The sequence below is a fragment of the Schistocerca nitens genome, chromosome 8 (genome assembly GCF_023898315.1).
Source record: "Schistocerca nitens isolate TAMUIC-IGC-003100 chromosome 8, iqSchNite1.1, whole genome shotgun sequence".
Lineage (NCBI taxonomy): Eukaryota > Metazoa > Arthropoda > Insecta > Orthoptera > Acrididae > Schistocerca > Schistocerca nitens.
Genome location: NC_064621.1, coordinates 420,095,968 through 420,110,475, shown reverse-complemented (window position 1 = coordinate 420,110,475; position 14,508 = coordinate 420,095,968). Strand labels below are relative to the sequence as shown.

The following is a 14,508-nucleotide window of genomic DNA, read 5'->3' as shown; positions in this document are numbered from 1 at the left end:
TACGTGCAGTATAATGCTGTAATTGGTCTCGTTCAAATGAAGAGGAACGACGCTCCATGCTGCACTAGTGGAAGCGTACGCTAACGATGTACCATTAAACGATTCAGTGCTTAGGGGAGGCAGATGATTCTAGTGTGTGACTGTCTGAATGACGAAGAACGAAGTGGCAGACCATCTCTCTCTGAGGAATCACAAGAGATGTCGAGGAACTGGCTCTCTAAAATCGACGTATCACAATCTATGTGACGGTAGAAAAATTGAAAATCAGTCGTGGGTCAGTTTTCAACATCTTGGACGACGTTTTGAAGTTGCTACGTCGCGTCGCATTTTGTTCCGCGACTGATCAGGCCGTCTCGAAATGCCAGCCGAACCGAGTGTAAATGTTGCAGCCGTGTCAGACCAGTTCGTACGACTACTTTAGACACCTAATCACCTTGTACGAGCGCAGAATGTATTCCTATGACCACCGGACAAAGGAGGAAAGCAAACAGTAGAAGCCGGCCGCGGTGGCCGTGCGGTTCTGGCGCTGCAGTCCGGAACCGCGGGACTGCTACGGTCGCAGGTTCGAATCCTGCCTCGGGCATGGGTGTGTGTGATGTCCTTAGGTTAGTTAGGTTTAAGTAGTTCTAAGTTCTAGGGGACTTATGACCTAAGATGTTGCGTCCCATAGTGCTCAGAGCCATTTGAACCATTTGAACCAAACAGTAGAAACATATGTTTTCAACAACGCCGGAAAGGCGAAGACCCACCCAATAACAGGTAAGGTGACGTGTGTCTTTCGGACTGTCATAGTGCGATGCTAGCAGGACGTACACTTACTGGGCACACCATGACAGGAACAAAATCTCCTGACGAGTTTACGGTTGCCATTAGGAAGAGTCTCATTTGTTTTCCTAGTGGGTGCTTTAGCTCCACACCAGCACCCCAGCTGATTCTTCATAGAACACGGTCATATATTCTGAGGCTATCAAATTCTGCCTCATCCTTACTCCACTGAAGGAGAAATTTCAACGTTTCTTCAAAAGAAATGTTTATATAAAAATTCTGAAAAATCATCACTACTTTCATAGTAATCAGAGTGAGCCCGAGTCACAGTCTGTAAAACTCTCTCGAAACATCAAACAACCACCTCCAGCTCCAACTACACTCTCCAGACACTGTGGACTGTCGGTGCGCTCGACGTCTTGCATAGTTTGGAAAGAGGTAAAATCGCGACTCATCGGACTGCATGACACTCCTAAAGTCAGCTACTTTGTCCAGTTTCTATGTTGTTTGGCCCAAAGAAAGAGTGCCGCATTATGTGCCGGTGTGATCAACGGCTATTTCCGAGTTACCCGACTCCAAATGTCAATCTCATAGTGCGCCCTCCACAATGCTCGCCAAAAAATGGTTGACGAAGACCTGCATTTGTTGACTACAATGATTCTTGAAAGGTCTGGAACCGGTAGATATCGACGACGCGTGACATTCGTCTCCAGTTGTAGTAGGATCGAGTCTTACAGTTAGCATGTGTATAGACAAACAACCAGTTGCAGTAAATGGAAGTTATCAAATAACGTTTATCATAATTTCGACGGATTTAAACCTGTCTTCCTCAGAAGGATTCTTCTGAAGAAGATGGGTTTAAATCAGTCGAAACCATGTTAAAGTTTATTTGAAAACCACCATTTATTGCAACTGGTTGGATGTCTATTGTACTTGCTGTTTTGTAACCGTTGCTGTAGTGCAGCCAAGTTAAAAATATTGAAGTCCTACAGTTATTACACTACGTTACATCGCTGAGAGTGAGGCAACATACCTTGTAGACACTAGACATTCGATGTTTACACACACCAGAAAATCGGATAACTTCATTCACAGTGTGATCACGGGCAATCCCAAACCAGATAGCTCCATTCTATCATTCGTCCAGTCTCAAACGGACCCATATTTCTGCGCTGATTCGAGGCCACTACCACGGAAAAAGATTAGGAAACCAGCATTTGTGACAGAATCCATAATGATCCCATTGCCAAAATGCTGATTTCGGAGGACTGCAAAAACTAGGGAAATCAGAGTTCTTATGTAAGCACACAGACAACTGAAACTTCCTGTCAGATTAAAACTGTGTGCCCGACTGAGACTCGAGTTCGGGACCTCTGCCTTTCGCAGGCAAGTGCTCTATCATCTGAGCTAACCAAGCACAACTCACGACCCGTCCTCACCGCTTCAATTCCGCCAATACCTCGTCTCCTATTTTTCAAACTCCACAGAAGCTCTCCTGCAGACCCTGCAGAACTAGCACTCCTGGAAGAAAGGGTATAGGCTCTAGTGTACTTGCCCGCGAAAGGCAAAGGTCCCGAGTTCGAATCTCGGTCCGGTATAAAGTTTTAATCTGTCAGGAAGTTTCACATCAGCGCACTCCCCGCTGCAGGGTGAAAAGTTAATTCTGGAAACATAGACAATTGTTTTTTCCTCGATCTGTTTGCAAGTGGAAATGGGAGAAGGAATGACTAGCAGTGATGCAAGGTAACCTCCGCCATGCACATTATAGTGGCTTGCGGAGTATTCATGTAGATGTAGATATAGAAGACACAGTGACAAACACACTACTTTACTACAAGGACTTACATTAGTGGCAGAGGGTAACATAGTAGAGCCATTAACGGAAATATCCCTGGGAGCTAATCCTACTGTTGCCATCTTTTAACTGCGAAGCACAAAAAACAGTAGCCTGCTGTAGAGCTGTGATCACACTGAGGTGTTCCCATAGATGGGTACTTCATACAAAACCACGTTAGACGATTGATTGAGGTAGATGCGCGAAGAAGCCGTGCCAAGGTCACTGAAACTGTCAGGTATTTTCTTTCGCCGACTCTAAGACAGCCCTTGATGGCGATATGGAGACTGTCATCGAAAGCTTAGAATTTTGTTCGAATCTGAAGTGGCAAGTTCGTCGAGAGTTTTTTTGTCAAAGACTACGTCGTAAAAGATTTAGTAGTTTTATGAAAACTCGTTTTAAAACATCTGCGTGTGTGAAATCTTATGGAACTTAACTACTAAGGTCATCAGTCCCTAAGCTTACAGACCACTTAACCTAAATTATCCTAAGGACACACACACCCACGCCCGAGGGAGGACTCGAACCTCCGTCGGGACCAGCCGCACAGTCCATGACTGGAGCGCCCTAGATCGCTCGACTAATCCCGCGCTGCCTTTTGAAACATCTACTGCGAAAAATGTGTTGGCAGTGTAGTGCTACGCCTCTTGACACTGAGCTCAGGCTTCAGGATGAGCTCAGCTGCTGCTTCACATCTACATCTACATCTACATGATTACTCTGCAATTCACATTTAAGTGCTTGGCAGAGGTTTCATCGAACCACAATCATACTATCTCCCTACAATTCCATTCCCGAACAGCGCGCGGGAAAAACGAACACCTAAACCTTTCTGTTCGAGCTCTGATTTCTCTTATTTTATTTTGATGATCATTCCTACCTATGTAGGTTGGGCCCAACAAAATATTTGCGCATTCGGAAAAGAAAGTTGGTGACTGAATTTCGTAAATAGATCTCGCCACGACGGAAAACGTCTTTACTTTAATGACTTCCATCTCATTCGCGTATCATATCTGCCACACTCCCTCCCCTATTACGTGATAATACAAAACGAGCTGCCCTTTTTTGCACCCTTTCGATGTCCTCCCTCAATCCCACCTGGTAAGGATCCCACACCGCGCAGCAATATTCTAACAGAGGACGAACGAGTGTAGTGTAAGCTGCCTCTTTAGTGGACTTGTTGCATCTTCTAAGTGTGCTACGCAACCTTTGGCTCGCCTTCCCCACAATATTATCTATGTGGTCTTTCCAACTGAAGCTGTTCGTAATTTTAACAGCCAGGTACTTAGTTGAATTGACAGCCTTGAGAATTGTACTATTTATCGAGTAATCGAATTCCAACGGATTTCTTTTGGAACTCATGTGGATCACCTCACACTTTTAGTTGTTTAGCGTCAACTGCCACCTGCCCCACCATACAGCAATCTTTTCTAAATCGCTTCGCAACTGATACTGGTCTTCGGATGACCTTACTAGACGGTAAATTACAGCACCATCTGCGAACAACCTAAGAGAACTGCTCAGATTGTCGCTCAGGTCATTTATATAGATCAGGAACAGCAAAGGTCCCAGGACGCTTCCCTGGGGAACACCTGATATCACTTCAGTTTTACTCGATGATTTGCCGTCTATTACTACGAACTGCGACCTTCCTGACAGGAAATCACGAATCCAGTCGCACAACTGAGACGATACCCCATAGGCCCGCAGCTTGATTAGAAGTCGCTTGTGAGGAACGGTGTCAAAAGCTTTCCGGGAATCTAGAAATACGGAATCAACTTGAGATCCCCTGTCGATAGCGGCCATTACTTCGTGCGAATAAAGAGCTAGCTGCGTTACACAAGAACGATGTTTTCTGAAACCATGCTGATTACGTATCAATAGATCGTTCCCTTCGAGGTGATTCATAATGTTTGAATACAGTATATGCTGCAAAACCCTACTGCAAACCGACGTCAATGATATACGTCTGTAGTTCGATGGATTACTCCTACTACCCTTCTTAAACACTGGTGCGACCTGCACAATTTTCATTTCATTTGTACAAATGTGGTACTGAAAGAAGAAAACGTCCCCAAGACAGGACCGCTTTTTATTGTGCGGCGCAATCTTTTACAGTCAAAATAATACAGGCAACAGAGACCCAATTTGCTGTTTTAGTGGTCGTAAATAAATATTTCAGGCGATTCAAGAACTTGAATGAACAATGTGTATGACACAGGTTTTTATAAAATGCTTATTTCTCGTAACGCGTCGATACTTGAAGTGCTACATGGAATGTCAATACAAAATTGTCTGTGAAATAATCATTGGTTCTTTAAGAATGAACAAATGCACACAGCGAAGTATAGCAGTAGTGTCATCCTGATTAAAAGAAATTTATCGTCTTGGACAGGAACTTGCCAGAAAGAGGTTCGACTTGGCCACAGTTGGACAAGGTCCTCAACAAAGAAATATTCACACGTTATATTTTGAGGGGATGATGACGGAACGTGTGGGAGAAGATTCATCAATGACGAGCCGTCAACGTAGCGATCGTTAGTATCAAAATTCCACGTCGTTTACGTGGATGAGTATGTAACCAGAAAGCTATTCACCTCACACAGACCATCTTCGACATTGTTCCTGGGTGCATTACGTGTTGTCGCCTCTAGCCATATGAGGGTGCATCCAGCATTGTCGAACGTGATCTTTTTGGTGGTCCAGGTGTCATGGTGTAGGCAGCCTCTAAATCATTGAACATCGTACAATGACTGGTCAGCGTTATTGTGACACAACACCCCTTACCAATGTGCGTCTTTTGCGGGGTCCACCTGTTCCTGACTTATTTTTTATGAGTGACAATACTCTACCACATAGAACTGTGGACGCGGAGGAACTCTTGGAACGTGATGATATTCGGCGAATCTACTGGCTTTCCCGTTCTCCCGATTTAAATCACACCGAGTATGTGTGGACTGCTTTGAGGAGACGTATCCCACCACGTCAACTAGCACCGACAACTATTCAGCAGTTGTAAATCACATAGGTGGAGGAATGGAATTCCTTACCAACATTGTAGATAGCCTGAAAGCACATTACATAGCATGCACTGCCGCACCTCACACCTTATGAAGAACCATGTCCCGCCTCCTGTAATGGATTCAGCATTTCTTTCAACTATCTTGTGTTCTATACTATACTGTAATAGTTCTTTCTAAGTACGGTCCACGTTTTACCGAGCTCTGTTACTCGGTAGGGTCACGTCACACGAAAGCTACTTTCACCTTTAAGTTTTGCACGCCAGAGTACTTTTGATGCTGAAAATACACGAGGCCGCGATGTTAGTAACAGGTGTCTGTGCAGAAGCTTACCAATGGAGCCGACGCGGTAGTTGAAGGTGACCAGCAGGACTCCGTGGTCCATGAAGTAGTCTGGCGGTTTGTTGGTTGCGCTGCCTCGGGCGAAGCGGCCGCCGTAGATGTAGAACATGACGGCCAGCGGGGAGCTGGAGCTGGAGTTCTGCAGCGGCACGTACACGTTGATGTAGAGGCAGTCCTCGTTGCCGGTGCCCTCCTGAGGACACTGGTCACTCATGGTCAGCGCGTCGCGGACTCCGGACCAATTGGCAGCCGGCTGCGGCGCCTGAGCACGCAAAATACGACCACATATAAGCTACGGCGTTCATCACCCAGTAAACAAACTACACCATCCAGAAGACTGAAATGAATTAGGCACTTTTCAGGGGTGATTCACCTCGACATCTGTATTTCGCAAGCCAAAAAGTTCAAATGTGTGTGAAATCTTATGGGACTTAACTGCTAAGGTCATCAGTCCCTAAGCTTACACACTACTTAACCTAAATTATCCTAAGGACAAACACACACACCCATGCCCGAGGGAGGACTCGAACCTCCGCCGGGGCCAGCCGCACAGTCCATGACTGCAGCGTCCTAGGCCGCTCGGCTAATCCCGCGCGGTTTTCACAAGCCACCTTAGAGTGTTTGTTTGAGGAAGAATGACTGACAGTAACACTCCATACAGACTAAATTTCTCAGATTTTCTAGTTGTAGCTATTTTGCGTGATATATATGGAAAGAAGAAATGCGCTGCACGACTATTCTTGAAGCGTGCTCTCCATAAATTTCAACAGTACACTTCTCCACGATGAGCAACGCTTCACCTGTTGCGTCTGCCACTTGGGTTTGTTGACCACTTCCATAACGCGTTCTCACTTATAAACGATCGCGTGACGAAACGCGCCGCTCTTTGATGGGTCTTCTCTGTCGCTTCTACTAATCCAACCTTTTTTGGATTGCAGACTGAGTCATACTGAAGAATCAGCCAAATTAGTGTTCTGGAAGGCACTTCGTAAAGGTCCAGTTAAATAAATATTTTTTCGCCCGACAGAAATATAAATTTAAATACAAGAGAGCACTCCGTCTTCAGGCCACGAGTGGCTTACAGGGACCATCCGACCGCCATGTCATCCTCAGTGGAGGATGCGGATAGGAGGGGCGTGGGGTCATCACACCGCTCTTCCGGTCGTTATGATGGTATTCTTGACCGAAGCCGCTACTATTCGGTCGAGTAGCTCCTCAATTGGCATCACGAGGCTGAGTGCACCCCGAATAATGGCAACATCGCATGGCGACCTGGATGGTCACCCATCCAAGTGCCGACAACGCCCGACAGAGCTTAACTTCGGTGATCTCACGGGAACCGGTATATCCTCCGCGGCAAGTCCGTTGCCTAAATTCAAGATAGGGAAATATTAATTCAGATTGGTGGTGAGTCACAGGAGGAGGCCGATAAGTGGGTAAAAATCCTTTTATTAACGGTCTTTGGAAAATTTTTATGTATGTAACCTACAAAGAACTTCTGAGCCGAAGCCCAGTTTCGAGTTCCAGGGACTGACTGCAGTATCTGGAAGAATGATGTTCCTGTTGTGGAGGTGCTGAAAAAACTGTTCAGATCCGACTGGGTGCGTGGGGAAACAAGATAATTAACATAGTGTATTATTCAGTCTTAGCATTGTGTCCATTCTGGACTGAGATGTTTATATTTGCACAAGGTTATGATTATTGTGTTTGAGGTTAACGTTTTAGAAGACTGTTAGAAAGTTCAGTTCTATGAGGTACATTAACTTTGCTGTTACTGGCAAAACATACAGGATTTTAGTGGTATAAGTGCAGGTGATAATTCGTACCTTAATATGCACCCACTACAGCAAAGGAGTTGTTTTTCCTTTGCATCTACCAGTCTTCCTGCAAACACATCACATACTTTACTACATGTACCACAAAATGGGCTATGCCTGCAGTATCGACTACCCCTTTTACATCCACTTGTCCAAATTTTAGTACCTAACTTGATGACGAGAGAAAAATAAGCATTAGCGACTTCCTTATGCTACACGTATTTGGAGGTACTAACCAACCTAAAAATACACTACTCATAATAGCTCCAGTTATTAGTCTGTAAATGAAGTAAATGCTGTTGTAACGTGGTCCAGTATAATTTTCTTGAAGCTTTACTGTATCGACAAATGATGATGGCGTCCTCTTGGGTAAAATATTCCGAAGATAAAATAGTCCCCCATTCGGATCTCCGGGCGGGGACTACTCAGGAGGACGTCGTTATAAGGAGAAAGAAAACTGGCATTCTACGGATCGGAGCGTGGAATGTCAGATCCCTTAATCGGGCAGGTAGATTAGAAAATTTAAAAAGGGAAATGGATAGGTTAAAGTTAGATATAGTGGGAATTAGTGAAGTTCGGTGGCAGGAGGAACAAGACTTTTGGTCAGGTGAATACAGGGTTATAAATACAAAATAACATAGGGGTAATGCAGGAGTAGGTTTAATAATGAATAAAAAATAGGAGTTCGGGTAAGCTACTACAAACAACATAGTGAACGCATTGTTGTGGCCAAGATAGACACGAAGCCCACGCCTACGACAGTAGTACAAGTCTATATGCCAACTAGCTCTGCAGATGACGAAGAAATTGAAGAAATGTATTATGAGATAAAAGAAATTATTCAGATAGTGAAAGGAGACGAAAATTTAATAGTCATTGGTGACAGGAATTTGATAGTAGGAAAAGGAAGAGAAGGAAACGTAGTAGGTGAATATGGATTGGGGGGGAAGAAATGAAAGAGGAAGCCGCCTAGTAGAATTTTGCACAGAGCACAACTTAATCATCATAGCTAACACTTGGTTCAAGAATCATAAAAGGAGGTTGTATACATGGAAGAAGCCTGGAGATATTGACAGGTTTCAGATAGATTATATAATGGTAAGACAAAGATTTAGGAACCAGGTTTTTAATTGTAAGAAATTTCCAGGGGCAGATGTGTACTCTGACCACAATCTATTGTTTATGAGTTGTAGATTAAAACTGAAGAAACTGCAAAAAGGTGGGAATTTAAGGAGATGGGACCTGGATAAACTGACTAAACCAGAGGTTGTACAGAGTTTCAGGAAGAGCATAAGGGAACAATTGACAAGAATGGGGGAAAGAAATACAGTGGAAGAAGAATGGGTAGCTCTGAGGGATGAAGTAGTGAAGGCAGCAGAGGATCAAGTAGGTAAAAAGACGAGGGCTAGTAGAAATCCTTGGACGACAGAAGAAATACTGAATTTAATTGATGAAACGAGAAAATATAAAAATGCGGTAAAAGAAGCAGGCAAAAAGGAATACAAACGTCTCAGAAATGGGATCGACAGGAAGTGCAAAATGGCTAAGCAGGGATGGCTAGAGTATAAATGTAAGTATGTAGAGGCTTATCTCACTAGGGGTAAGATAGATACTGCCTACTGGAATATTAAAGAGACCTTTGGAGAAACGAGAACCACTTGTATGAATATCAAGAGCTCAGATGGAAACCCAGTTCTAAGCAAAGAAGGGAAAGCAGAAAGGTGGAACGAGTATATAGAGGGACTATACAGGGGCGATGTACTTGAGGACAATATTCTGGAAATGGAAGAGGATGTAGATGAAGATGAAATGGGAGATACGATACTGCATGAAGAATTTGATAGAGCACTGAAAGACCTAAGTCGAAACAAGGCCCTGGGAGTAGGCAACAATCCATTAAAACTACTGACAGCCTTGGGAGAGCCAGTCCTGACAAAACTCCTCCATCTTGTGAGAAAGATGTATGAGACAGGCGAAATACCCTCAAACTTCAAGACGAATATAATAATTCCAATCCCAAAGAAAGCAGGTGTTGACAGATGTGAAAATTACCGAACTATCATTTTAATAATTCACAGCTGCAAAATACTAACGCGTATTCTTTACAGACGAATGGAAAAACTAGTAGAAGCCGAACTCGGGGAAGATCAGTTTCGATTTCGTAGAAATATGGGAACACGTGAGGCAATACTGACCCTACGACTTATCTTAGAAGCTAGATTAAGAAAAGGCAAACCTACGTTTCTAGTATTTGTAGACTTGGAGAAAGCTTTTGACAATGTTGACTGAAGTACTCCCTTTCAAATTCTGAAGGTGGCAGGGGTAGGCTACAGGGAGCGAAAGGCTATTTACAATTTGTACAGAAACCAGATGGCAGTTATAAGAGTCGAGGGACATGAAAGGGAAGCAGTGGTTGGGAAGGGAGTGAGACAGGGTTGTAGCCTCTCCCCGATGTTATTCAATCTGTATATTGAGCAAGCAGTAAAGAAAACATTTCGAAGTAGGTATTAAAATCCATGGAGAAGAAATAAAAAGTTTAAGGTTCGCCGATGACATTGTAATTCTGTCAGAGACAGTAAAGGACTTGGAAGAGCAGTTGAACGCAATGGACAGTGTCTTGAAGGGAGGATATAAGATGAACACCAAGAAAAGCAAAACCAGGATAATGGAATGTAATCGAATTAAGTCAGATGATGTTGAGGGAATTAGATTAGGAAATGAGACACTTAAAGTAGTAAAGGAGTTTTGCTATTTGGGGAGCAAAATAACTGATGATGGTCGAAGTAGAGAGGATATAAAATGTAGACTGGCAATGGCAAGGAAAGCGTTTCTGAAGAAGAGAAATTTGTTAACATCGAGTATAGATTTAGGTGTCAGGAAGTCGTTTCTGAAAGTATTTGTATGGAGTGTAGCTATGTATGGAAGTGAAACATGGACAATAAATAGTTTGGACAAGAAGAGAATAGAAGCTTTTGAAATGTGGTGCTACAGAAGAATGCTAAAGGTTAAATGGGTAGATCACATAACTAATGAGGTGGTACTGAATAGGATTGGGGAGAAGAGGAGTTTGTGGCACAACTTGACAAGAAGAAGGGATCGGTTGGTAGGACATGTTCTGAGGCATCAAGGGATCACAAATTTAGTATTGGAGGGCAGCGTGGAGGGTAAAAATCGTAGAGCGAGACCAAGAGATGAATACACTAAACAGATTCAGAAGGATGTAGGCTGCAGTACGTATTTGGAGATGAAGAAGCTTGCACAGGATAGAGTGGCATGGAGAGCTGCATCAAACCAGTCTCAGGACTGAAGACCACAACAACAATATCCATTAACACACTGTAAAATTTATTGTTAATTCAGTAGTCAGTGTCTCCTTAACTAAATGTTTACAAATACTTCATGAACAGATGATCTTCAATAAGACATCTCACGGAGCATGAAGAGTTATCAAAGTATGCAACCTACAGATTATTGCATAATATTCTCCCACAAACAGTAGGCGAAACCATCCGTTTGGACCTTGCCAGAGAGCTTGCTGAGTCTTTTTGAACTTTTCACTGATATTAGTAATAGTAGAATGACTTTCAAATTTTTTTTTGCTTATTACTGCCGAGGAAAACTAACAACAAGATCATAGTCGAAACTAAAGTGAGATTATTTTCTGGAGATAATTTGGCTCAAGTGTTCAAAAATAGTTCAAATAGCTCTGAGCACTATTCGACTTAACACTTGAGGTCATCAGTCCCCTAGAATTTAGAGCTATTTAAACCTAACTAACCTAAGGACGTCACACACATCCATACCCGAGGAAGGATTCCAACCTGCCACCGTAGCGGTCGCGTGGTCCCAGACTGAAGCGCCTAGAATCGCTCGGCCTCATCGGCCGGCTGACTCAAGTGTATTTGGTCGGATAATGGACCACGGTGTTGCTCTAAAATGTGTAACTCATTCACTCAAGACGATAACATCAATCACATCGATCTACATATCGTCCAGTGTCTAATTCTGTTGAGAGTAACAAGCAAGACTTAGACTGTTCCAAGCATACTGTGGAAAGGTACCCAGGAACTAAGTTGAAGTGCGTTTGTAATATCAATAATCGACCGATTTACGTATAATTCGTTCACGTTCTCTGCTGACATTGTACACTAGTGTATCTGCATTGCCAATATCTTTGGTCTATAAACATTTAATAATTATTTTAATAATTTTGGCGTTTTAATGAATTATGTAGTAACTGTATCTTTGGTTTAACGTGTAAAGCTTTATGAATGTAATAATTTGTAAAAACTTTGTATATTTTACTGTTCCATAAGTAGGGAGGCTAAATGTAAGCCTGTAGCAAAGCCCCGCAGCTACGAAAGCAGTATGGCGGGACTGGAAGAGATGGACTTGCCACGTAAGGCTTTTTTGTTTGTGGCGAGTGATATAGTCGACTTCTGACTGTGGCATCGAGGCAAGAAGAGCTTGCGGGAATATAAATTAGCCTTGAATCGAATGTAAAGTGGCCTATCGAACATAGTATCATTATTGATCCTATCTGGTTAAATTTACGGCATCAACAAGTTTTGTATCAGGAGGTGGATAACATTAAGAACCATGGTTGCCTTGTAGCTAATTTCGTAGGCACTGTAATTTTCCACAATCGCTACCACCTTCAGAAGAACGATTATCTAAATATATACAACCTATTGACCAGGTATTATGAATTGTATAATAACTTTTTGTGGAACTCGTAACTCACGCGTGGACACCCTTGATTTTACCCAGTCACATTCCTAGATAGGGTCCTTTCCAAGTGAATTAATTCCGAGTAATCAGTTTTTTATTAAACTGACAATTTTGGCAGTGAAGGATTTTGCAATTTTATTAACTGTGTGGAGTATGAAGATTGGTTAGTTTTCTGTACAGTAGTAAATGATTTACTCCACTTAATGTTTCATATTAAAGTTTCCTAAAGTGTGTTTGTAAAGAAAGCTTTTCATTAAGTAAGAAGCTTCCACTAAAGTAATCAATGACAAAAATATAAGGTACCTATAGCTGCCTTTAAGTAAAAGTTATAAAAAGACAGAGTCTGGAGCCGCAAGACCGCTACGGTCGCAGGTTCGAATCCTGCCTCGGGCATGGATGTTTGTGATGTCCTTAGGTTAGTTAGGTTTAACTAGTTCTAAGTTCTAGGGGACTAATGACCTCAGCAGTTGAGTCCCATAGTGCTCAGAGCCATTTGAACCATAAAAAGACAGAAGTGTTATTTCGCTTGGAACAGGTTTGTAAACTACTAACCGTTTGTTCTTTTCATATGTTGTTTGAAAGTGCTTTATCAAGTTGTGCAGACGTTTATAAAGCCAGTTTGACTTTGAGTCCAATGAGAGACTAGTTGCTAGCTCCCTTCGTTATCTGTTAAACTAGTTTTTCATTATTCATTATACTTTAAGTTGTTACTAAAGTGTTGTTTGCCATTTTCTTAGTTTTGTGTGTTGCCATTAGAAGCGATGATGGTTCTTCAAACCATACCAGTTTAAGGAACACCATAAGCTACTTAACTTCTGTGATAAATGAAAGTAAAGGCTCTTTGTGAGCAAGTGCAGCAACCTGTACAATCATTTATTCTGCACGAAAACTTTTCTTTTAAACAATGACTGTACCGCCCATTTGTATAGAGTAATTTCATGTGCAAATTTACGAAGTCCATAGTAATCAATTCTGTTTCAACATCATGATGGTTTTTGTGATAGTTAATTAAAATAATAATAGTTCATACTATTTCCAGTCAGACTTTGTTAGTAGGTTCATATGTCCTTCTGCATTTGTTCTTTGTACTGCATAGCAGTTTTTGCGAGTAGCAAGTGTTATTGTGAGACAGTGCGTATTGCCGCATTTACTGGCCATTCTGTGTTCTGCATAAGTGTTAGCTGTAGTGTTGTTTGGTAGGGCAAGTTACTGCATTACACTGAGAGTAACTGTGTTAGAAGAGATAAGTTAGGTTATCAAGTAAGGTTAGTATTCTTAGGTGAAGCTTATTTCCATTTTGCCACAAAACTTGATACCGCATTGCCTAATTAGGCTGGTGATCGTGTGTACATATATAGTACAACTCTATTCAAAATCCGTTTACTTTGCTGTTGTTACCGTTTCACTAACTTCGCGATTACGAAATTACAGATTCCTTGTCATTACGTATTGATACGGTCAGCTCAGTCCTTCACAGAAGGGCCGATTTGGTAATGGTAGGTAGTGTTACAAGTTAATCTTATTTTTAAGCAATTGTTGAGTGTACAGTTTTTTTATTGTTGCTTGGCACTGAGGCTGCAATTGACTCCTTGTTTTGTCTCTTGGTACTCTTTGGAACTTAGTTGAGTTCAGAGCAGCAGAACATTAACAGCAGTCATATATGTATTCTAGAGCTTTAGTTCTGTTTCTCACATTGATAAACTAATTTTTCTAGGGTATTTTCGTTTTCGGTCCCTTATAGGAGTGGTTGACCTGCCACAACCTATAATAAATGAAATTATAGAAAGAACTCAAGATTGAATCCTTAATTTTTTTTATTTATTTATTTATTTATTTTTTAAAGGGAGCCACCACAACTACTTTACTGGATGAGTACCATTTCTGTCAGCGAATCAAAGTCTGGAGTATGCTTTTCTTGCGACTACTTTATGGTGTCACTCTGGATGGTAGCTTCTATGTATTTTACTGTCCTTATTGTTTCGAGTGATAAGTAGAACTT

At 42.2% G+C, this 14,508-nt stretch overlaps 1 protein-coding gene across 1 annotated transcript in view; it reads right to left on the bottom strand.

The window, feature by feature from the left end:
- Window positions 1-14,508, bottom strand: part of LOC126199285 (venom carboxylesterase-6-like) — a 127,334-nt gene that overhangs the window by 71,456 nt on the left and 41,370 nt on the right. The window contains exon 3 of the mRNA XM_049936100.1: window positions 5,953-6,223. Coding sequence (XP_049792057.1) covers window positions 5,953-6,223 — 271 coding nt within the window. The remainder of the gene's footprint in view (window positions 1-5,952; window positions 6,224-14,508) is intronic.